At 41.1% G+C, this 25,034-nt stretch overlaps 1 protein-coding gene across 3 annotated transcripts in view; it reads left to right on the plus strand.

Annotated features, from left to right (window-relative positions):
- Window positions 1-25,034, plus strand: part of AFF3 (AF4/FMR2 family member 3) — a 321,693-nt gene that overhangs the window by 214,395 nt on the left and 82,264 nt on the right. For all 3 annotated transcript variants that reach the window (XM_030957367.1, XM_030957375.1, XM_030957383.1), the window contains one exon: window positions 16,684-16,735. In XM_030957367.1, coding sequence (XP_030813227.1) covers window positions 16,684-16,735 — 52 coding nt within the window. The remainder of the gene's footprint in view (window positions 1-16,683; window positions 16,736-25,034) is intronic.

Below are 25,034 nucleotides of genomic sequence, written 5' to 3' on the forward strand. Positions count from 1 at the left end.
TGCACCCTCTCTTCCCAAAAACAAAAACCAAAAAAAATCAAAATAAACCCCAACAAAACAACAACAACAAAATAAAACAAAACCCCACCAACAAAAGAAAACAAAATAAAAAATCCCTGACACTCTAGTTTCCAGAGATAAGAAAAAAAATCCCTTTTTGGCAGTAGTGTGAATGTGGGCTGACTTTGTTCTGATTTTGGTGTTGTACTTCACCATGTGAGAGCAGGGGAGTGCCTGAGCAGAGAAATGGAATTACACGAGGGAGGCAGACAGGGCCCAAATCTGGTTCTTCTGTCTTGAGGTTATGTGCAGCCTCACATAAGTAAATAACTGCTAAATGAATAAAACCTTTCAATTGATACATTTGATAAGTACCAAGACGTTTTATATGACTCCAAAGTAAGGGCAGTAACTATTAAATTAATTGCTTTTTAAATAAAACACATAAGAGAAATTTTTAAATCCTTCATTGTTCCTAAAAGTGTTTTAGGTGCCTCATTAATTCTTGATTAGCCTGGTTGTTAAGAGGCCATTATTATGTGGTAATAAGGTGTAGAAAATTACCTGTAGGACTATAGTCAAGTCACACAGACCTGCTATAGTTAGCACCTCATCAGGTGCTCAGACCAAGTGCCAATGGTGTAAATCAGGGGTGGCCTGCCTGGTGGTGGGGTTCAGGGTGCTGGTCCTGTGTGATGGGATGTTACCTGAGATGAGGTGAGTCCTCTGGACTGAGAAGTCCTGACAAAATATGATCCTCTCAGCAGCCTCCTGTCCTTCAAGGGCTTGCCAGTCTTGCCTTTGGCAGAACAGGAAAACTGCTATAAAACAGTGGAATAAAATTATTTTGCAATTACACTCATTTAAGTAATTTAAAATATGCCTGAAGCTAGTGCAGATGAAAGTTCACTCTTTGCTGTATGATTTGTTAGGTAGAGTCAGAGGAGATTTGGTGCCAGTCCAAGAGAATATCCCCAAACTAATGACCTCTTCAGGTCATTAATATTTATTTTGAACACACAACCTCTCTCAAAGCCTGCTACAAACATTGGTAAAGCTAATCATTATTACCCTTTTATGAAGAGGAAAATGAGCCTTGGGGCTATTTTATTGTGATTTGATGCAACATTAATCAGCATTCGGTAGAAAATATTTCTATGTCCTAGTTTGCATCTATTTATTTTTCAGTGTGTATTATTTTTTTCCCTAAATCTCTTTGAGGTTGGTGATCTGATGCTCACCATACATTATACAGCTCCCATTCATTGCCTGTCCAGGGGGGCAATGTGATACAGCAGCATCACCATCTTTGAAGAGCACTGAAGATGCTCCAGCTAAAACCACAAAGCTCAGTGTCCTCAGAGGAGGGAGAGCAGGGCTGGTGTGGCCATAGTGCCCAGGAGTGATGCCCTGCAGAGTGTGCCAGCCCCTGCTCCCTGACCTCCTCCTGCTGTGGGTGTCAGAGGGCGCTCACAGCTCACACCTCGGAGCGCCCTTGGACCACCCAGCACACATCTTTGCTGGAGCAAAGATGCAAAAGGCTCACGTGGTGCCTGAAGCCCCAAAATGGGGCTGTGACCTGGGTTTCAGACAGTCAGTTCTGTCTGCTTTTGCCCAGATCTTCAACATTTTTAAGCCCCTGGTGTAGTTTCTTGGGGTATGTGTGACAGTGTCCCTCGCCCCAGCCCTGAGTGCCATCCCAGAACTCCTCAGGAACTGACCCTGAGCCACAAGCAGCTGGGGAAGAGCCCCTCCCATGTCTCCATTTCACCCTTTGTCAGGCTCAGAGCTGGGGCTGTGGGACAAAGTCTCCATACTTGGTGTTTCAGCTCCATCAGAAGAAGCCCCAAGATCTGTGCATGGGAAGGTGCTGCAGGCTATGGGCACCACTCCCCCTCATTCCCAGAGCACCCCAGAGGGCATGGCCATCCTTCCAAGCTCATTTTCAGCCAGCCCTTCTGGCTGTGACAAAGGACACCCCAAGTTTGGCACCGTGTTTGGCTGATTTGGGGTGTGCTTGCCAGACGAGGCACTGCCATGGCGGTGCTGGGCTGGGACAGAGCCAGGCCCCACAGAAAGCCATGCTGGTCATGCCTTGTGGAGGCTGACCTAGAACAGAGACTAGACAGAGTTACAGAATAAAGCAGGTATTTATTAGAAAGCCTCAATAGATACACCTTTGGCAGCACAAGAGCCCAGAAAAGGCTACACCCAAGATGAACCCAAAATGGTCACAAACTGGCGACTGTCACAGGGTCTCATGCTTTTATCAGTTCTGGTCCATTAGCATATTGGAATTAATTGTCCAATTATAACTTTAGCTAATGAAGTCCCATCCTTCTGGTTTTCTTCTCTTCAGTCCACCGTTGTTTGTGCTCTTGAGTGTAATTGAGTGTGATTTGGATCATTTGTCCTTGGCCCCCAGCTAGAGAAGAAATTCTTTTGTCTACCTACTCTGTGAAAAGAGCTTACTATCCCCTAATATGAAGCTCAGAAATACACACTAAAGCAGTACAGAATCTGAAAAATATAAAAGCTAAAATCTGAGGCACCACCAGCAGCAGAGCCATGCCCATCAGACAGGCAATCAGAGGCCATCACCCCAGTGCAGTGACATCCCATACACAGCCCCAGTGGTCCCAGGCAGGGCTGCCGGAGGCACCTATCTGCTGCTCCTTTCTGCTGAAATGGATTTTTAATATCACATGATGATAATTAGCAGGCCAGTTGTCATAGCTATTACAAGAATGGGGGAAAACACCATCAAAAAAAAAAGTATTTAAAGGCCACTTCTGAGTGCATTTCAGATCTCACAAAAACTACTGGAAGAAGCAATTACAGCCCAAACCGAAGACTTTTAGGAGTTAATAACTGCATGAGTGTAGCAATAAAGAACATCAAGAGTTAACAGTCCCAGCATGATAAAATATTTAATTCTAATCTAAACAAGCAATATAACAAATCCTTGTAAAGGAATGAATGATCTCTCACATGTAGCTTAAAATAATCAAATTTTGATTTAAAATACCAAAATAGGTCAGATGTTACGGATTTTTCTGGAAGAAATTGAAATCGTCCAGTCCAATTTTATTTTTTATTTGCAACATTCTGCAGATGAATAAATGCATTCTTTACATAAAACCCTCTTGCTCTGTCTCAGGTAGGAATGCCTGTTTGCCAGAGAATTAGGGGCTCTGGACTGTTGACATATTCTGTTCCAGTAGCTCTGCTGTGCTCTGATAGAAGAGAGATTGTTATGTGGAGGAAGATACAGTTTCAGCACCTCTTCACCTCCCTACCTTGGCTTTGGCTTTCTTTCACTTAAAATCTCCTCCTAGTGCGGGCTCAAAGATGAAGAAGAGAGTGAACAGCATGAGATGTTGGGTCACAGGCACATCTGAGGCAGTGCCTATCCCAGCAGGACCTGGAGTTTCTGAATCTGGCTGAACAGTGACTTTGTCTAAAAGCAGTGAATCTCTTTGCCTCTATTTCCTCTTTCTGATTGAATGAGAATTATCGTGGGTTTGCTCACTTTTGATTTCTTAGGGTGTTAAGAAATGTACCTATGCAGAGATCTCTCACTAGAAAACAGTGCAATAGGATGAAGCCCAGTAGCAAATTTGCCTTGATAGGATGGATCCTGTTTCATACTAGTTAATGATCCTGGTAATGAGGAGAGCGTGTGTTCAGCTAGATGGAAGAGTGAGAGAAAGTATCAATAAGAAAATTCTGACAGAATTCCTTTTTTTACTCTCTGTTCTTCTAAGGAACTCCTTTCAATTGCAAATAAACTTGAAGCTTTTGAGACATTTATAAAAAGATGTAATGAGGGCTGGTTGCTGCATTTTTGGAACAGGAAAAACCTTTCTGTAGTACACTGAAAAATACACAATGATTTCTTTAGACTAATAAACACTCTGCTGGAGATAATCTAAGGGTTTGTAGAACTTCTGGAAAGTCATTTACATATTTCAAAGCTCTTTATTGTCAGTCTCCTACACTTTGCCTATTTTATTTCTTATTTTTATCTGCCATCTCTGCTGTCATCAGCACTAAAAATATTTAAGTGCCTGATATAATACATACATCTGAAGTTTTTTCTCTTATCAGTAAAAATCATTTGCCTTGAAGGTAATATAGTGAGCTAAATTAATTGCTGATGAAACTGGTTTTACTAGAGTGACACTGATGATAAAAGTAACCCAATACATTTAGTTCAGGAGATCTACTTTTGACCATTAACAATGTTACAACTAAATTGAATTCTTCAAAAGTCAAGTGTCATTCCTTGTATATATGACTTTTTGAATATATATTGCACAATATAGGCACCATATTTGCAGTTGAACTAAATTCATGTATGATTATCTGTAGGGTTTATTCTTATTTAAATATCAAACAGATAATTATCCACAGCTCTCACAATATTAAGCTCTGCATATTTTATTTCCATACCCAAAAATACTTCTGAAATAATAGTGATTGTTTTGACTGGACTCAAGCTGACATCAAGTAATAGCAAGTTAAAGCCATTTTTTCAAAGGTGGAGGCCATAGGTAGATCCTGTTTGGCCTACGTAGAATTCTTTTCCTGGGAACTCAGTATCAGATAATCAAGAATGTCAAACATACACACCAAACAACCAGCTATGTAACAGAGTAGATTTAAGCAAGTATTCTTTATTCCTATCTGTTTCTATAAAATAAACAAACAAAACTAAAAAGCCAGCAACACAAATCCTTCCATTTCAGTCACGTAGCAATCTGAGAATCCAACTCCTGTGTGCTTGGTTCATTGCAACATTTGCTCACAACACTGTTGAGGATATTTGCATCTATTAATGTCAGTTTGACAACTGATGGCAGAAAAAATATTTCCCTGAAAGTTTCAATTAACTGCCAATGAGAGGGAAAAAATGAAAGAAGCCAGTAAGTATTGTGGACCCATATGAAACTCAAAACAAATCTAGGTTTAGAACTTTGCAAATGGAATTAAATTAGCTTCTGAATCAGCATGGGTAACTGATGTTTTGTTTAATACAATAAAAATTATCTGGGGTAACTGAAAAATAATTTTGTTAATTTTCTCAGCAAAATGTAAAAGAACTACATTCAGAGCTGATAATTTCACTTAGGTACCTTACTCTTGATAGTGCTTGGGCAGCTTTGTTACAGTACTAGCTACAAACAGATTTCAAAGTAATGTTTTTGAAAGCAGGAAATGAAAGCACAGCATTTCAGAAATGTTGAAATTTATAATTTTATATAGAATTTAAACCTCTTTAGTTATTTAGGGGAAAGCATTGCTCAAATCTAGCAATTGCCAAGCATTTTGGCTGGTCCTCACACTGTTCCTCATGGTTAAACTGTGTTAGAAAATTGCCCTCAGCTCTACATCCCTCACACAAGACTCTAGTCAGTCTTGTCCATGCTTGAGCTGTCGTGAAAAATTATTGTTGACATTTTTCTTGAGATGATTCAACATTTCCAAAGCTTTAGGATGGCAGAAAGCATTATCAGACATCATTTAGACTTCTAAATGAATATTTTTTATGTGATGGTTGTGGTAGTTTGCTGCTGGGTGGTAGAAGTTGACAATCAGAATACAATTGTGTCTAATTTATTTTTACACACTATTCCTATTAGTTAAAATAGGCTATTTCTTTTCAATTCTTTACAATTTCTTTACAATCCTGACACAGGATTTTTGACTGATTTTTTCTCAGAAACCGCCAGCATGAAACTGCCAGCATGCCAAGCTGGTGTCCAGAAGAAAATTTAAGAGCAGTGATAAAAGGAAAGGATAAAATAGAAGCTCTTCTTGCAAACAAGGGTTTGTAATAGATATTCTGACATGATATGAATGATGAGGGATGGAAAATTCATAAGGTTGTGTGGAAGTGCAACACACACTCTGAGCATAGAAGACTGACCTATAACTCATAAGATAGTGTGTTTCAAGTGAGTTATGAGAGTTGTTCCCTGGTGTATATTTAAAAAGAGACATTAGAAAGGAGATATAGTGTGGTTTACTGTTTGAGAGCTAAATTCATAATTTTTTCCAAAGAGTGTTTTTTAGAAAGAGGACTTTTTCTTTCCTTTTTTTTTTTTTTAAATACATATATATTGGAGTGCAGGTGGTGTATTTCTGCACAGCATGTGCATCTGAATGCTGGGAATAAAGCTCTTCTCATCCGAGGAGCAGCCCTCAGCAGACTATTTTTGCTGTTGCTATGTCCAAAGGAGATTATTTCTAAGAAAGAGGAATAGCCAATTTTGCATCCTAGGGGGTTATCTCAAAGTGAAACAAGCAGGCTGGAAGCACTTGGTGACATCAGACCCCAGGGCAGCTGGGGGAAACCCCCTCCTCAGTGGAGGTGCACAGCACAGTTTGAATTGATGGGACCCTACATGAGCACCCATCCCTTCACTACTGCTCCACGGGAAGCGAAGGAATTCTCTGACCACTGCAGCTTGCACACGTGTTGTCTTCCCTCAGCAGCAAAGTTCATGGCCATCAACTTGCCCCAGGTGCCAGTGCCAGCCTCCACCTTCCCTGGCCCTGCAGAACTTGTGCCCCAAGTCCTGGAACTCCCTGAGCAGCCCCTTCCCTCCCTCCCTTCCTCCTTCAGCCCATCTTCAAGCAAACCTGAGAATTCCTGTGGGACTGCTATCAGTTCAGAGATGTCTGCCCTGTTGGGATTACCTTTTCCCCAGCATATCAAAGCAGAGAGGAGTAAAGACAGCACTATCACTAATGCACCATCTCCTAATACATTAAGCTTGATAAGCTAAGGAACCCTGTTGGAAACACCCTGGCCATGGATGCAGCTTCAGGAGCAGAGCATTCCCTGTCTCTGAGCTGAGCATGCAGGCTGCAGGACTCCTGAAGAGCAGAAATCCATTTGCCCCATGGGGCAGAATCTGCCTGTTGTTGGGCAAAGGGCTTGGCTTTCCTTTTGCAGTCTGCCTTGGAAGGAAAAAAATAATGCATTTTTCCCTGTGCCTATCTTGGCTGAAAATGAAAGGCTCTGAGAAATCTGCTCATGGGAGAGGTTTAAGCCCATTCCCACAGAAATCTGAGGGCTGGAAATTTTGACAAAAGTCACAATGGCCCCTGCATGTTTAATGCACAGAACTCCCTACTGCTCACTCCTTAGCATCAAGTGGTAACACATCACCTTGGCCATGTGTGAGCTTTCAGGTCTTTCTGCCTCTTATTTCTTTCTTCCCCCCCCCTGCCACACAGCGAAATTAGTTATAAGAATTAGTTATTTGACAATTTACTCTGACATTGTATTATTCCAACAACAGCGGATGTAATGGTGTGTAATTAGGAGCCAGAATATAACAGTGGTATGAAGATGATTTTCACAGCGAGATTTCTTTACATTAAAATTTCATTACTTGAAAAGTGTCATGCTTTTGCCCTTTCCAGAGTGTGAACAGTGTCCATGAATGAAAGGGATGACCCTCAGGGGTGGATAGCATGAGTTTCAGTCTCTTGCACTTCAGTTGTAGATTCTCGCGAGGCACTGCTCTTCCTTACTATGTGAACCTATAAGGGCACAATATATTTTAAAGTCTCTGTAAAGTGTTGATTTTACAGTGAAACTCCTTCCACTTTTGAGGGGGTGGGGTTGTTTAGGGAGCTGTCTGTGTAGCTTCTGGAGTTGTGAGAAGTCTGCAGCACTACAGACCTGTCAATTTTCTATAGATTATCCTCACAGCCCATATCTTTAAATAAAACGGTATGCTTCCTTTCACAGTAGCCAACTGGATTCTTGTATGTTTATTTTCTTGTTTTAATCATTTTTTTCTCCATCTAGTCAAATAAACCGCTAAATTCAGTGTGTATGCTATGGAACTTCATCCAAAACTCTACTGTCTCCTTCCTGACAGGGCTGACAGAGAGTATAATCACTTGTATTGTCCAGAGTACTGTTTACATAAAGGAGCAATAAATACCTGTTGAAATTTTTACTGGAGGCCTCCCAGATGGATGGTTCATTTATTATTACAGACAGGGTTTCATTTACTTAGTTATTAAAAAAAGCAGGCCGCTACAGCCCATTTATAACTATATTAAAACTAAATGAAGCTATAAGTATTGCAGACGGGACTGAGTAAAATACATTTAGTGACTTTCCAGGAAATGGCTAGACAAAGTATTTGAAAGGAAATGCTGAAAACTTCAGGGGTCCTGGTGTGTCTTTCGCAGATGTGCTTCTACTGGCTGGAGCTGCAGAGGGAATGGAGGAGGTATAGTTCCCATATGTTCCTGTGCCATTCATATATTCTGCAATAGCCTCTCTGTATCAGCCAGTCAGCCATGAGCCTTTGGGAATTGTTCCTTTCCTCCTCTAGCTTTTCTTGACATGGAAAACTCCAGCTCAGGATCTCCAACAAACTTCTTCTTTATCCCAGAGACAAAATATCAACTGCATATCAACTCCAGTTACAAGAGGAGATGAAGGTGCTCCATTGGCATCAATCTGTAAAGGAAAGGCAGATTAATCAGGTGGATTGCAGAGGTCTTAGTTTGGAAGGTATCACCAGAGTCCACACAGACAGCTTTGAAAGTGAAGATTGTAGATGGTCTTTGTGGCACTTTTCTAGCACTGATGGCTTTTTACCAGACATTCTCACCCTTCCTTTGAATAAAGATAAATTGAATGGGAAGCACATGGTTGCCTGTGAATCAGACCATGATTTTATTATGTCCAAGCTAGAAAAATAAAAGGCAGTCCCAATAAAGAAAGGTGGGTGTCCCAAAGCATGAGAAATTGTTGACCATAAATTGATGGGGTAGAAAAGCCTAGAAACAAGGCAGCTTGAAATTTTTTAAACAAAGTTTGTTAGGTTAGCAAAAGGCTGCATTTCCACAATCAAGGCAAAAACCAACAAAAAGCTAGTTCAGCATCAGTGGTTAAGTAAAAGTAGTAATTAGAAAGAAAAAGCAATTTGTACAATAGACATGAAATTTTAAATATATGTAATATGATTACATATACATGCAATATAACAGTCTAAAAAAGAAAATGCAAAATACTGAATATGGATAAAAGGAATGGATGATACTAGACAAAAGCTCAAGGACAATAAGAATATGATGTTTCTTAAGGTACATGAAAAACAACAATAATAAAGAAATTCTAGCAATAGCCCCTCATTAGCTGGAAGTATTAAAACTGTAATAATGTTAGAGTCAATAAATATTTTTTTAACATGAGAAAAAGCAGGTTTGCCTATTAGACAGACAGGAAGCTGAAGAGTGTCTAGAGACAATAAGTTATTTAAAATCAGCTACCCTAGAGAGAAGTATCTGTATGCCTCAGATCCTCCATGTCACCATACAGGCACTGTCTGGAACACCACTGGCCAGCAAAATCTGAGGGTTATCTGTGATGTACCTTGAAATGTGGGGTAAACCTCACCCTCATGAGGACTCCAGCATAAGGACAGATGCTTGTACTGCTGGGGATTAGGCAGTAAGAGATAATTTGTAAGGAAATAATCACTGAGTACAAAATCAGATGCTGCACATTCAGCTTGGAGACTTGGCAGAGGCAGCTCTGTCTCAGACACATTAAATTCCCCAAGATTTCTGCCACAATGGCTGACACATAGGCAGTGCTGCAGTTCATGCATTCTTACTTCATTTCACATTTGAAATGAATATTTTTTAGGTGGCAGCATCAGCAGTGGCTCAGAAATCAGAGGGAGAGCATTAGTAAATAACTGCTAATCACACCTAGAGAAGCTTTGGGGGGTGCAGGGGCAGGGAGGCAAGAAGCAGATCAGAAAATTGCAAGCAGCACATTCAAAACTCTTATTCCTCAAATGTGTTTCCTCCTGTCACACAGAGCATGATTAGCCATGAAACTTTGGCAAGCCCTCAGACTGATTGGACTACTTAGGTGTGAGCTGCTGATATGTCGCTCATCACTCTCCCTTTTTCTGAGTATTTGTGCATTTTTGGTCCCTTTCTTGCTCAGGGAGCAGCCTCACAGGGGTTTGTTTTCTTGCTTTCCTCAATCTCTCTCATTTTTCAGTAGGTACTCCGGGTCCTTCTGCCCAAACATCATTCTCAGGAAGTGCTGTGGGCTGTTGGGCACTTTCTCACCACCCTGCCAAGGACTTAAAAAATTCAGGGTATGATTCAATTGCATTTGTTGTCCCTTTTTTTATAAGGGAAAAACATCACCAGGGCAAACACAGTGGCTCACAGGGGCAGCTGCTGCAGAAGAAACCTTATTTCAGCTTCTGCTCCTAGGAGAGAGTGATGGCTGTATCCCTTGGAGAGGACTGCCTTGCATTTCTAATGAGACCATCAGTGTAATGGGAATTTAGCAGAATATTTAGCTGGTCTAAATGGTTTTGAAGAGCAGTGCAGACCAGCCTAGATGGATTCAAGCCAAGGACAGAAAACTTTTCCTTCAGAGTATCTATTTTTTATTGGAATTGCTAATTCTATTTCTATAGACTGAGTCCATTTTTCAGGCATTTAAATTCTACGCTCTGGAATTAAATCTCACATTGATATATAGGCTTCATTCCAGCATTAAGTACATTAATATTTCACCAGCCTGATTTTACTGGCTTTCTCCCTCTGTTTTTAATTAGATTTGATGGTATTCTATATAATCATGTTTTCCTGCATGTTTCAGTGTAGCAGAACTTGCACAAACTGTTTGTTAGGGGATTTTTACAACTTAAACATCATATATTCAGAGTGAATTTTAGATGCTGCAAGCAGTGCTTGCAGAGGTCTTACAATCCTGCTGAAAGCTCTGTTACAGCACTTATAAAATATCCTCTTGATCTCATTGCTTACTGTAATCCATAAGCTTTTGACTTTATTTTGTATAAAACAAAAATAAATACTACACTTTTCAGATAATATAAATGCATGAGCTTTTCCAAAGTGAAACATTTGCATCAGTTATAGCACTAGAGTGAAAAATAATTTCAGCAATCAGAATCTAATTAATTAAAAATTACTACTGTATAAAAGCAGCCACTCCAATATTTAGGATTAGTAAACAAAGCTATTTGAAATACCTGTTTTGGCTGTAGGTAAGTAATGAATATAACTGCCCATCTGTTATGTGCAAGTAACCAAGGTTATAGCAACAACATTCATTTTGCTTTTCTTTATCTTTTTTTTTTTTTTTTTTTTTTTTTTTTTTTAAAGAAAGGAAGCATGTTCATCTGTTTCTTATTAATTCTCTGTACTTCTTACCAGGCATATTTTTCCTAGCGTTTCTCTTTTAGAAAGCAATGGAAGACAGCCAGAAACTGAAGGTACATTTGTCTTATTGGAGCTTAAGTCATATTATGTACGTGAGCAGTTGTAGGTGAAACAATCCCAGTAACATAAGGGCACAGTCTGGGTAGGAACATCAGATTCCCACCTGGCATTCTCTCTCATTTTGCTGGGGACAAGAGTTAAAGGTCTTACATTGTGCTGTGGCCCTGGGAAGGTTTTGTTTTGCTTTTTTTATAATGTGAAGGAATACTTTTCTTCTCCTATATCAGCGCATCAGTTGTGACTTTAAACATCTAGGGTCAGTCTGAAAGTCTTCTAGCATACTGCTACTTAGAATAATATCTATTTTCTTTCTGGGTTTCTGGTAATATCAAAACTAATGCCCAGTTCTTGAAAGGTCAGTATGCATTTATGGGAAAGAAAATAAAATGCCAGTAAGGTACATTGAAAATAAGATATTTTTTCCAAAAGCATTCAGAATAAAACATTGTGGTAGCCTAAACTCAAATGAGCAAGCACTTAGTTATTTGACTTTGATATTTCATTGCAACTCTTTGCTTCAGCTAAAATCAAAGTATTTTTCCACTACTGAAGTTCCTTTCCTACACAGTGGGAAGAAGTCATAGAAGTCCATAATGCACACGGTATTCTGACTGAAATGCTGCCTAGAATTAAACTGGAACAATACACTTAATCAGATTCACACGTTCAAGAGCTATTTTACAGATTGCAAAGACGTCAGCTTCTGAGTTTATTTAAATGACAAGTGCAATATACACGTATTTGTATCCTGGGCTCACAAACCATTGGCATGTTCTCTCCTAAAGCATTAGTGTAAATTATTTAATTACTATCAATATTTTTCCCTTCCCTTCTTGATTTTTTTTTTCTGGTCATTATAATGATCAACATTATAATGAAGAAAGACCATATCTTGTATAGTAGCTTAGACCACCAGAGGGACGTAGAGTTTTGTCCCTCATTTGTATAACCTCTCTTGAGATGCCAAAAAGGAACCTTTCTCTAATCACAAAAAAAAACAAAACAAAAAAAAAAAAAAAAAAAAAAAAAAAAAAAACAAAAAAAAAAAACAAAAAAAAAAAAAAAAAAGCAAACCACAGAGGAAATTTTTGAGAGTTTTATGCCTCAATAAATAATTTGCAGGGGGAAGGAAAGAAGACATTAGGCCAAGGAATGTGACATTTATCAGAGGTTAAAGTGAAATACAAGGTGAGGTGCCTGCTGCTTCTTTCACGTGCACCAGCAGGTGTGAAGGATAATTCCAGGATTCAGGCATGTGTTCACTGTGGAAGAAAATAGATATCCTTCTAAGTAGGGCTATGCTGGAAGCACCTCAGAGTGGCCCCATACATCAAAAGTGACCACAGATTCTTGGCTGGCTCTTGAGGACGACCTCCTCCAGACACTGCTGCTTTGACATCTCCTTCCCCAGCAGCTCCTTCTTCTCAGAAGGAGAATCATCCAGCTCTGTCAGAAATCTTTGACATAAGGCCTGACTCTGCCCTCACACTTGAAACTTGTTGTTACTTGAATGTTAATTCCCAGAGGGGAAAGTAGATGTCTTCCTGCTGCTGCCTGCACTCTGGCTGGGCTGAAGATAACACTTGCTTGGGACTTAGCTTTCCTGCAGTGACAAACCAGGAAAAAAGGCAGACAAGCAAAACAGCAGAGTTGCAAGTCTCAACTATTCCATTTGAGCAAGGTGGTTCCCTGGCAGCCTGTGATGGCCTCCATCCCAAATCCCCTGTAATTTTGATCAGGAGCAACCCCTGGCCCTTTGGCATGTTGGGATGAGCGGAGTCCCACAGGTCTCTCTGCAGTGCAGCACAAGGCTACCCCAGCCCCAGTACCCTTCTGAACCAGTGCAGTGAATAACCCTCAGATTAAAACAGGTCAGGGTTTCTAAAGAGCTGTTGGAGATTTGGAAACACAGTCACGTTGACGTTGGCAGATGTTGTACATCAATGCCCTCCAGACCACTCTGTATTTTCCTCTTCATGTAAGTAAGCCTGCACAGCCCCCCCTTTTCCCCTGTAACTGAATGGCCCATCACCCCAGGCTGCAACCCCTTGTTCCTGGAGAATGAAACCAGCTGGCTTGCTGAGGCATTTCTCAATATCCCAAACCCATCCTCTTTTCCTTTCATTGTGTCTCTACCTGTCACATTCTTTGTAGAGAAAGGAACAAATGCATTAATTAAAGAGCAGTGAGCACTCCTGCCTGAGCCCACCCCTCACTGCCTCCACAACCTCACAGAGATTTCACTAAAATGTATTATTAGGTTCTGCAAAGTGACTTCCTGACTGTATGTGCCCTTTTCAAGTGCAGAAGCCCTAAGCGGTGCTGTGTGTTTTTCAGAGCTGCTTTGAGTACCACTTCATTTCTCTGGCTTTGTTTACAAGATTGTATCTACTTATCTCTTTACCAGTGCCCAAATACCTCAAAGCCAGGTTCATTTTAAAAAATCTGAAAGCCCATGCATAATGTCACTTACTGGCCTGAATTTTGCACATTCTGAAAAAAGTGTAAAGGCTGTGTTTGCACATGAGCTTGTCTGTGCTTGTCTCTCCATCCTTACGCTAAGTTTGCCAGACTATGTAAAGAAATCCTATCCCAAACAAGGGTGCTTTTAAACATGGTCTGAAGTGCTCTGCTAACATGGTGTACAAAAGCTCATTCTGTGCTGAATTTGTGTCAAAGTGCTTTTGAGATAAATTACAATTTAATGTAACACCTCTTGTGAGCTTTGAGTATTTTACTTCTATTCTTACTCTCTTCAAGAGGGGCCTTCAAGTGGTCCAGTTGTGGAATTTTTCTTTCAACCACCATTGTTTTCATGATGGAAATGAGGTGTTAAGGAGAAATATTCCTCAAAAACATCCATACTTAAAATTTATATACCTTACTTAAGACACTTAGTGCAAAATGGAATCCCTGTAACATAAACATCCCCTCCTCAGCCCAAGGCAGGTGACAGTGTGTCCTGCTCTGGCTGTGGCTTTGTGGATGGGGACTGAGGCCCTTACCTGAGAGTGAAAGCTGTCTGGGCACCAGTGAAGACTTTCAGGCACAGAGGTTATACCTGCACTGCTCCTGCTTTACAAGGTAGACCTGTACTGGCAACCTGATACAGCCTTGTATCAGCCAGATCCCTCTCTAGGGGGGAAAAAAGCAAGCAAGCAAGCATTTTATGATGACCTGGTTATTTTTCCTATCCCCAGTGTTAGGAGCACGTTTGTAGTCTGATGGTAGTTCCAAAAGGGGCCACGAGCCCCAGGCAGGCAGTGCTTTTCTTGGAAAGCAACACTTCTGAAATTAAAAACAGACAGGGAAAATAAAGATGGTCTAAGATGTACAAGCAAGGAGAGTTTGAAGGATCAGTGCTGCTGTTTGCTATTCCTTGTGTGTGGATGGTACTGGATTGTAGCCCTTGTCTCACACTGCCACACAGCCCAAAGGCTTCTAAATATCCTGGTTGCTTCTAATGACAAGCTCACAAAATACTTTTTAATATGTTAATACAAAAATCCAGGACACTGATAAATACACAGAGGTATCTAGAATGTTTCGTTATATGCTTTTGATTTTTCAGCTTCCATTTAGGAGAAGAACTAAACTGCTAAAGCTAAAGTAAATGTACTTAACTACCACATCACTAGCAGAAATTCATGCACTCAAGGAAGAGCAGGAAGTCACACCTTGGGAGTTCTCCTTTTCACACAAGCATACCACTTTCTGGTTAAATCACTATCAGTGCAGATTTCATCACATAGGTGCCAAATCCCAGATCTGAGCTTTCTATTTTCATGCACTGCTTTCTGAGGCATGGCCTAAGCAGATCCAATTAAAAGAATGAGCAATTATAAGATTGTTTGGATCCCTGTAAGTGACGAGATCCAAGGCCAATATGGATCTTGTGGTGCCTGCATTGATATGGCCATCAAAGATTTGCTGATTTGGGAGATGGCAGAGAGCTTTTTCCTGACAATGGACATACTTTGAGATAAAACATAGGCAAGTCCTTCTGGGAGATTGTCAGGTCCCTCCAACTCAATGAGTGTCCTGTATATTCGAGGTGTCTGCACTGCCAAGAGATTTTGCTGAGTTTGATACGTTGATTTTACAGAGGAGAAACATTGGCACAAGTAGAAGGAAATGTGGGAAAAAAAGCAAGAGGAGAATCTTTAAGAGAGGAACTAGCAAGAATTTGTGCTCCAACCCCCAGCCCTGTTCTCACCCACCTCCATTCCCTGAAAGGTGCCGTGGGGAGATGGGGAAGCAGCTGTGACAGCAGCAGCAGGCAGGGGCTGTGCGCACACGAGGAGCTGAGGAGGGCGTGCTGGGGCTCGGTGCTCTTTTCAGACGCAGCACACCATGGAGCCCATGGAAGAGTCATGCTCTGCAGGCACGCTCTTGGAAGATCTAGGCACAAGTACAAGGAGGTGGTTTGAAATTACTACATATGTCTTCTTGCCATACTTACACTCCAGGGACCACCCACGGCACAGGATGTGTTTGAATTGCTCACCAGGCTTTCTTCTGGAGCTGAGATGAAATTACAGATTCTTTTTTCCCAGAGTGCAAGAAAAATTAGCAACTTTCTGAATTATTACTATTATTACCAAGGCACTTTTTAAAAATAGGTCCTATTCTCTAAGACCTTTCAAGCACTGGAGGAAATCTTTGCACGTCTTCAACTCCTTTAACTCCTGGTTGCTTAATCTTAGATTGTAAAAAAAAATCTATGGAGATAAAACCAGATTCCTCTTCTTTGTGAACCAGTTTAATCAAGTTGGGGAAAGGATATGGGTAGGCAGGATGAAACCCTCATTAGAAAAGATGCATTATTTTCTATATGTACATGACAGTGAAATCCTGTGGATACTCTTGTGCACTAAGAAAATATATTTTAGCTTTAATTGTTTCAGTCAATGTCAATTTTACAACAAACATACAATAAAGTAAAAGTGGTCTTTGGGAAACATCACTGAACCTTATTTTGTGCTGCAGTATTGCCAGTGTAAACATCTACTTCTGTTTTGTAAGCTCAAAGCCAAATGGACAAAAATCTGCTCTCAGGGTACTGACCTGTCAGCATCAAAAATATTCTTTTTAGAATATAAAATTGTTTGTCAATGATTGTAATAACAAGAATCTTTGCAAAATCCATTATTACTCTAACAAACATTTTCATATAGGCAGCAATAGTAGGAAATTAATTAAAAAGTTAGCTGATAGCAACTGGATAAGATACAGTGTCACAGCTACAAAGTTCCTGGGATAAAATATATTTTCTTTCTATTTACATTATTAAATATTTACAGTAGCTCTGAGAAAATATCCAATCTAAAGCATTTTGATAAGTTACAATTCATTCTGCTTGCTTTCCAGGATGCTAGAAGATGACCTCAAGTTAAGCAGTGATGAAGAGGAGAATGACCAGGTAAGAACCAGACAAGTAACGTGTCACTTGAAGCATGTTTCATGTCGAGACTGAGCTACTGCAAATATTTTGCTAATGCTTTTTCTAAACATACAGAAAGGTTATCAAAATACATGGCAGTACTGGAAGTGGAGTAACAGATGTTGCTGCTCAGAGCCAGCCTGCATGTGCTAACTGCTGGATTGGTCAGGAAAAGGCTGCAGTGCTCTTGATTTATTACCTTGATGCGACCCAGAAGGTTTTTGTATCAGCTTCCTTCTGATTTGAATTTGTCTTGTTTTAAAGAGTGGCCAAGGAGGGGAGAAACAGGAATTCTGGATTGAGGGTTCAGGCCAACTTTGCAATCATGAGCTGGCCCTGGGGATTAGCTGCTGGGCTGCTTATCTCTTACCTGCCTCTGGCATCCCCCCAGCCCTGGCCTCTCCTCTGAGCATTTTTGGTCCTGACTCTGCGTGGCCCATGCCTGCTAAGAAAGCTAAAGAAAACTGAGAAAAAGCCTTGGCTGTGCATTTGATTCACTCTGTAACACAGTGATTACAGCAACTGTGTTTTAGACACCCTAAACTACCTGACTGGCAGCAGATATACCATCCAATGTTCTCCATGTGTCAGGGGGTCAGGGGAGCTGGGTTTTGTTGGCTGTAGGAGGTGTCACCCAATTTTTCCTTAAAATATTGTTGTGTTTTGTCTAAATAATTAAGGATTCAGTAGAATAGGGCTGGAGCTTGACTTTCCCATGACCAGTTGAGTGCCTTGTTGCCAGGCAGTGCTATGCTCTGTTCTTCTCAGTATCCTGGCGTGGATGATTTGGTTGGGAATGAGAGGCCAAGACCCCCTTCCTGTCCTTCTTTCCCAAAAATGCACAACCCATGCCTTCACCAGAGTATATGAGGACAGTACTGCTCCTGGCTGCATCTCACAGATACAATGTGGTTTTCTGTCCTGGTATTGGCTGGGATAGAGTCAATTTTCTTCCTAGTAGCTGGTACAGTGCTGTGGTTTGATTCAGTGTGAGAACAGCATTGGTAAGTCCCTGATGTCTTAGTTGTTGCTGAGCTTACCTCAAGTCAAGGACTTTTCAGTGTCTCCTGCTTCACCAGTGCACCAAAAGCTGGGGGAGCCTGTGGCCAGGACAGCTGCCCCAAACTGGCCAAAAGGATTTCCCTTCCACAAAACATCATTTCCAGTACATAAACTGGGGGGAGTTTGCTGGGAGGCACCAGTCACTGCTTGGGAATGGGCTGGGCATCAGTCAGTGGATGCTGAGCAATCATATTTTGTATCACTTGTCCTTCTTTGGAATTTATTTCTCTCTTTTTGTTGTCTCCCTTTTTATTGCAATTATTATTCTTACAATATCTTTATTTTATTTATTTAGTTTCAACTGTTTAACTGTTCTTATATCAACTCACAAACTTTTTTTTTCTCCTGCCTCTCCTCCCCATCCCACTGGGGCAGAGGGAGTGAGCAAGCAGATGCATGGTACTTTTGCTGGCTGGGGCAAAGCCATGTGAGCTTCAAATGTAATTATTTCAGTCATGGGTAACTGGAGTATCTAGATGGGTAGGCTGAATGGATGTGCAGACTTTTGAAATTCAGAAACTTAGACAAATAATTCTAGGTTCATATGATAGGCATGATTTTCTTTAACTCTTGTTATTAGATGTCTCTGTTTTACAATATATTCCACACAGCAGGTAAATCAAAACTTTTTAATATTTATACTAAGCCATTGTTTCATCTATTTTGAGCAGAACTTCTTGGTGTTAAGATGCAGCACATAAATTCTATTATTTACATATTTATTCAGTTTCTTTTTGTTTAACATATTTCATGCTGAAACACTTCACATTTAATTACTCTTCCTGCTTGTCTAGGTAGTTTAAAATACAGCTCACAGACAGCATAGGACAAAGTAAAGTGAGGGATAGAAGGGATGTCTGAAGAGTAATGAAAGCAGACCAGGGTGCCATGACATTGCAGCCAGGGGCTGGGTGATAGGGGAGGCACGAGCTGCTGGCCACGAGAGATGTCCTTCAGGCAGGGAGACAGGATCCTGGGTGAGGGATGTCAGAGTGAAACTGGCTGGGAGAGCCAGAGAGAAAAAATGCTGGTTTGCTTCATAGCAATCAGAGAAGGACATGTGAAAGTGTTTATTGTGCATAAACAACATGAGTAGGTTTAGGCAGAGAAGGGATTGTGGAAAAGTCCTGCTGATCTGGCAGGCACACGTGGGCCTCTGGTTTAGCACTATGACTTGTAATTATTGACATCTTCTGTGTGTTCATGTGCTGTGCCAGGGCTCCGCTCAGTCACCAGGGCTCCAAGATGCAGCTGATACCGGCTGGGTCTGTCACCTCAGTGCTCCAGCGAGCTCTGCAGAGCCAGGACAGGGCTCACCACCCACACGGCAAAGAGCAGGGCTGAGATCCCACGACTCACTTCTAATCATCACAGGCCCTGGCATGAACAGCCTTTGGAAATTATTTATTTATTTGGTCCCCTTTTCTAGTCCCAATTTTTTTCCTAGCTTGGCTCTACAGACAAAAATCTCCCAGAGGCCACAGGCTGGCTCCTGCTGTGTGAAATGCTTTGTAGAATCTTAGCTGAGACCTGCAGGTTTGCTTAATGAACAATCCTAAATAAATATACCTGCTGAAAAAACAAAACACTGCCTTTCTATCCACCTTGCAGGAAATAGACACAAAAAAGAGTAACACAGACTCTCTCTTCCAATAACTGCTCAGATGGACCTGTGTTTAAATGTCAGCAGAACTCGTTTCCTTTTACTTCCTAACTCAGAGGCTCTTTAATCTCATATCTCCTGAGCTCAGAAACAGGAAAGAAAAAAAAAAATCAGAGATTAATGGATAGGAACAGTACATGAGAGATTCCCAGATATTCCTCATGGAATAAATTAACCTTTGAGCAGACTCATTCAAGAAGTCCAGTTTCTCAAAGAGCTGAAGGTGAGCTGTACATAAGCTTGGAAGCTTTTAATTTTGCTGATTTCTAAATGGGGAAGTTCGGGAGAAAAACTTTGAAAACTTTGGAGGAGATTTTGCATTGAAGTCTGAAATTGCCAAGCAGCGAATGGGAAGTGGTGCAAAGGGGGACAGGTGCTTCTGTGCTCCCAGGGCTGGCGTTTGGAGTGCTGTGACCAAACCAAGGAATGTGAGCCATGGATGAGGGAGGCCAAATGTAAGACAGAGGCATGATTAAAAGCTTTGAGACTGCAGTGGGCAAAGCATTCCCAGCCCTTCCCTCAACACCAGCAATTAAGGTATTGAGATTCACAGACCCAGGAGAAGCCAAAGAGGCTGAGTTTGAGCTGAGTACATGTGCACCCACAGTAATTATATTATCCACACATATTAGTCTCGTAATTTTAATTACATAAATGTATTTTTCCTCTTTAATGAGCATAGTTTATCCATTTAAACTGATCGTTTCAATTTTACAGGCAGTGATCATAGGATCTAATATGCAGAGAGAAAATTTCCTGTTGGCATATTTTACACCACACAGATTGAAGAAAATATACTTTTTAATCCTCAATCAATATCTGAAGAGCATGCAATTAGCAGATACCAAGGTAGTTAACATAAATCTGCAAGTTAAAGAGCCAATTCATTCTGATTTATAACACATAGAGTAATAATTTCATCATCATCTCTCCCAGAAAGCATCTGAAGCTTTGTAGCATGAAGATGTCAAAATTGTACTTAAGATTGTTCAGACTACTGAATTGTAGTGGTTATTGCCTTTTGGCTCTTTGAAGTGTGGCATAGCACATGAAACAGTCCCCATTATAATACCCTGCTCTTCTCCGTAGAGGTCACTGGATAACTTAAATCAGTCTTGGGTGAAATATTAAAAGGAGATTGTCAATTGTAATGTGAACAATTCTCTTTTTCCCCCCCTCACTTGTCCTTTTACATCATGAACATTTTGTAATAGAAAATAATTCCTTTAAAGGGAGAAAGATCCCTGGCATCATTTGTGCAATTCGTGTCAATCAATAGCCAAATAAATTAACTGACTGCTACGCATACATGGAATAATAATCTAACATATTTTTGCAACCCAAGTCTGCTTCCTCATATGCATTTTTTTTGCACAGGATCAGGTTGGTTGCCGCTGAAGTTTTGTGGCTGTGAAAATTTATTACCCACAGAGTCAATCTGCATTCTGGCTGCCAAGTCTGAATAAATAGAGTCATTGTGCTTGTCTGGAATATGTAACCAAAGTTCATCGAGTCAGCTTGACTTTCACATCCCACGAGATTCATAAAAGCCAACACCCTGGTATGTGCTCTTGATTCCTGCCAAAATTTTGTAAAATTGTATAAACAGAAGTTGAAGAAGCGATCAGAACACACTCCCAGGGACATGGCTCTGCACTCTAGCCCTGGCTGATCTCAAAAGGGAAGACACAAAATTTTTCTTTTCAAAGAAAAAATAGTATGACTACTCTCCTGTGGCGACAGGTAACTGCAGGGGTTTAAGACGCCCCCCCTTGCAGGGTGCACAGGGAGGCAGCAATCAATCCTCTCAAGTTCCTTCATTTTGCTCATGTGTTCGCACTGAAGGAAGAGATCAGGCAGCATTTGCCTGCAAGTGGCCACCTTCCTCAGGAGAGGAGAAGGACAGACTGGTCCTGCAGGGTGTGAGTGGTGTAAGTGAAACCAGCCCCGCCGCAGGCAAGCCAAGACCAACAGAAAGCCTTGTCATTTCACAGGAGACCTCAGGGGAAGAGCAGCCTCAGAAAGTTCACAGCTTTAGCACAGTAAAATAAAAGTCTTGTCAGCCTGATCTGACTCACCACTGGAGCCCCATAGGGTGCTGGAAGCCCACCCAGCCGGGTGCCTTCCTGGGCATCTTGGGGTTGCCTCCCACCCATGGCAGCCCAGGGACAGTTGGGGTGGGCTGCTGGCCCTGGGGGGACTTGTCCGTGCTTCAGCATCACCCTGGTCATCGTCAAGCCATAAAAACTGATGCCGATTCGAGTTACACTTGTAGCTCCCATTGGAATACACATGCCTACATTTTGTGCCCGTCATGTACGTGTTGAGGGTTACCAGGGTGCATTGCTGGAAATGCATCCTTTTTGTAGGACTGTCTGCAGCACAGGCATTTAGGACAAGCCAAATCTGTCACAACACTGCAACAGGACAAAAGTCCATCTATGTGCTCAATGGCAATCGGTGTGGGACTTTCCCCTCTCACTTCTGGATATGGAGTGGCAATCAACAAAAAGAGGAAAATCATCCTGAAAATGAACAGTCACACATCTACCTTCTCCCAGAAGGAATGATTCTTAGTAGAGTCATTATAAACAGTACTTCTGCATATGAAATTTAATATTTCAGCTAATTTGAAGCCATCTGTAATGAATTCTGAAACAAATTGATAAAGGAGCAAAGCTTTCTTTCTGTAAGACCTGTTAGGAGAGCACTTTCCAAAGTGAAAGATTAACTGAGCAGAGGACCAAGGCAGGAATATCTAGAGAGAAGAGTTTTATTGGGCAAATTGCAACACAACACTGCATAGCCCTGTGCATTATTAGAACCATTTTTAGACAGTGCTAATTGTGTTCACGCATGCCATGTCCAAATATTTTACCCACATTATGTAATTTTAGTGTTGTATTCCCTTTTATTCACCTCTTCATCAGGCAATACTTGATCCTTGATCAGAAAGGAAAATGAGTGAAAAAGGAGATGAGAATGCTCAGGTCTAGAGAAAAAGCACAGAGCCTGCATCATTTCTGCAAATGAATTTCTCTCAAAAAAAAAAAAAAAAGCCTCGACAAACTTGGAGGAAAATATCTTTCTGATGAGAAGTTTTTCACTCCACTGAGCACAGAAAATTTATTTCATGAAGTCTGGCTACACACAAGTCTGACTGCAACCAAAACCATACAAATCAGAGATAAGCGAAAGTGGAAGAAATTAAGTTTTGGGTAAAGGAATGGCTGGGACCTCAGGTGGTTTTTTTACTTAATCCAAATGCTTTGTTCAGCCCCCTGTCACTATAATGTGAGTGTGTTTTTAGACTGGAGGAATAGGCACTGTAACAGCCTTACTTAACTTGGGTAAGTCCATTATTTCCTGTGTATTAGAGAAGCAATTATTTTGGTATCCAACTTAACTAGAATCCAGAGTAAGATTTAAGCCAGCTGAGCCAAGGTTTTTTGTGGTTTGCCAGCTCTGATTTTAAAATCTCCGTGACATCTAAATTTGCACTTCCACAAGGCATGACAAGAAGACTGAGATTGCCTCACTGAAACTGTCAGATGAAACAAAATAAGAGCTCAGTCTTGTCCTGCCAACTTGGCTCACATCACTGCCTATCTTACAAAATCAGATTCTATGGCTGGCAAGCAGGATCAAGCTCTAAATTTGAATGCCACCACTATAAATGACAGTGAAAAAAGTTAGAGACCTGCTTGGATCTTGGACATGCACAAAATTTGGGGACATTTGAACATGGCACTTTGATCTACCTGCTTCTTAGTAGAAAAACTCCAAAATAGATAGGAAATGAAATTTAAAGTGTAAGGGCATCTTCCTTGTCTCTTCATGTGGATGCTGTGTCTAAGCTAAGTTTTAGCTTGGTAAATCTCCAAAGCCTGCCCTTTTCCACTCATATCACTTTTTTTCCAAGACTTCTTTCTGTATCTGATGTAACATTCTTAACCCCATCTTCTTGAAATATTTTCTTAGAACTTTTTCCCCTTGTGAAGAAGAATTACTGCATGAACATCTGTTTTGACTGGCGTGGGAACGTATCCTACTGCAATCAATTCAGCAGTGTTGGCTAACTTGAGCCATAAGGAAGGATTAGATCCAACATTTCCAGGCTGGATTTTGCTTGTCCCTGTCTCTCATAAGCCTTCCAGACTGTGCACTTTTCCTCCTGCTGCAGAGAGCCCTTGCTGCAGCCAGACACTGTGCCTGAGTCTTGGTCCTGCTCAAGCCTGGCCACTGAGCTCTGTTTGCCTTCAGGCAAGTGCATTCCAGCATGCCTGCAAGAGAAGGGTTAAACAACGAGCAGTTACTAATAATCAGTGCTGTTTGTAACATCCCCGCTGTTAAAGGCTGTGTCTCTCTCACACGTGTGCACACACTCAGGCATGCACACACTCACAGTCTCACAGCCTCCCCAGGAGCTGCCTCTTGCTCCCTGCAAGGCAGAAGGACAAGCTCACTTCTCTCCCCTTGGCCACTGAGCCCAGGCAGGGGTGATGCCAGAATGGGGAGCTGTGTGAGGGAGATGTGGTGCACAGGGAGACAACAGAAACAGAGAGAGGCAGCTGAGAGCATGTCAGAAAACAAAATGAACACAAAAGGGGAAAGGGATTAAGGGAAAAAAATTAATGAAGAAAATAAATTGTGGGGAGAAAGACATTATAAAGGGAATAGAAGCTATATTAGAACATGATGAGAAAAGAGTAAAAAGATTGAGAAGCCAATCCATCAAAAGTACCATTTAAGAAAAAGAGACTGAGGAACCATTGCTACAATTTCTCCTGCACCTAGGATGAAAACTGCCTCCTCTGAAGTCAGTGAGAGTTTAACCACTGGTTTCAATCAGCCTAGGATGTTACCCCTGTCTTTTTTTTTAATTTCCTTGCACAATCCAAGCAGATACTTGGGTAGTAGGAAATGCATCACAGTTGATTGACATAGCACATCCCTGGGAAGTGTTACCACTATTGGGGGAATTTAGGCTTGTCTCTCCCCTATTTTCATGTATTTGGACTTCTCAAAAAAAATCTACTTTAATTTCTGAGCTTTCAGACTTCCCAATAAATCTTTTAAAGCCCGTGGCACAACACTGACAATTCTTGTCTGCAATAGCCTAAGTGCAAGCAGCACTTCCACCAAGTTACTTTTTCCTGGATAAGGAGACTACTTCTGTTGAGACAGAAGGGGTTTTCCAACGTGACCGCTGCTTTGTTTGCCATGACTGCGACCTTCCTAACACTGGAATTGGAAATTAACCATTTTATTAATGTAAAATAACAAGGATTTTTCTTCTACTCATCTGCACTGGAAAAGATTAAAGTTGGCTCGTCTGTGTTGGAACCTTGCATGGTTTTTGGGGCCAGACTGCAGGAAAAATCTGAGCAGATGCAGGACACAAGACTCAGCATTTACAGATTTATAAAATTCTCTGTATGGTTAATACCCATGCTGATTATACAGCAATTTAGAGATCCAAATCACTTTACAAGTAGTAACTACTTAATACAATGCCCCTGAGAGGTATTTAGGTAGAGCTAAGCAAGAATT

This window comes from Camarhynchus parvulus, chromosome 1 (assembly GCF_901933205.1).
Source record: "Camarhynchus parvulus chromosome 1, STF_HiC, whole genome shotgun sequence".
In the NCBI taxonomy this organism is placed as follows: Eukaryota; Metazoa; Chordata; class Aves; order Passeriformes; family Thraupidae; genus Camarhynchus; species Camarhynchus parvulus.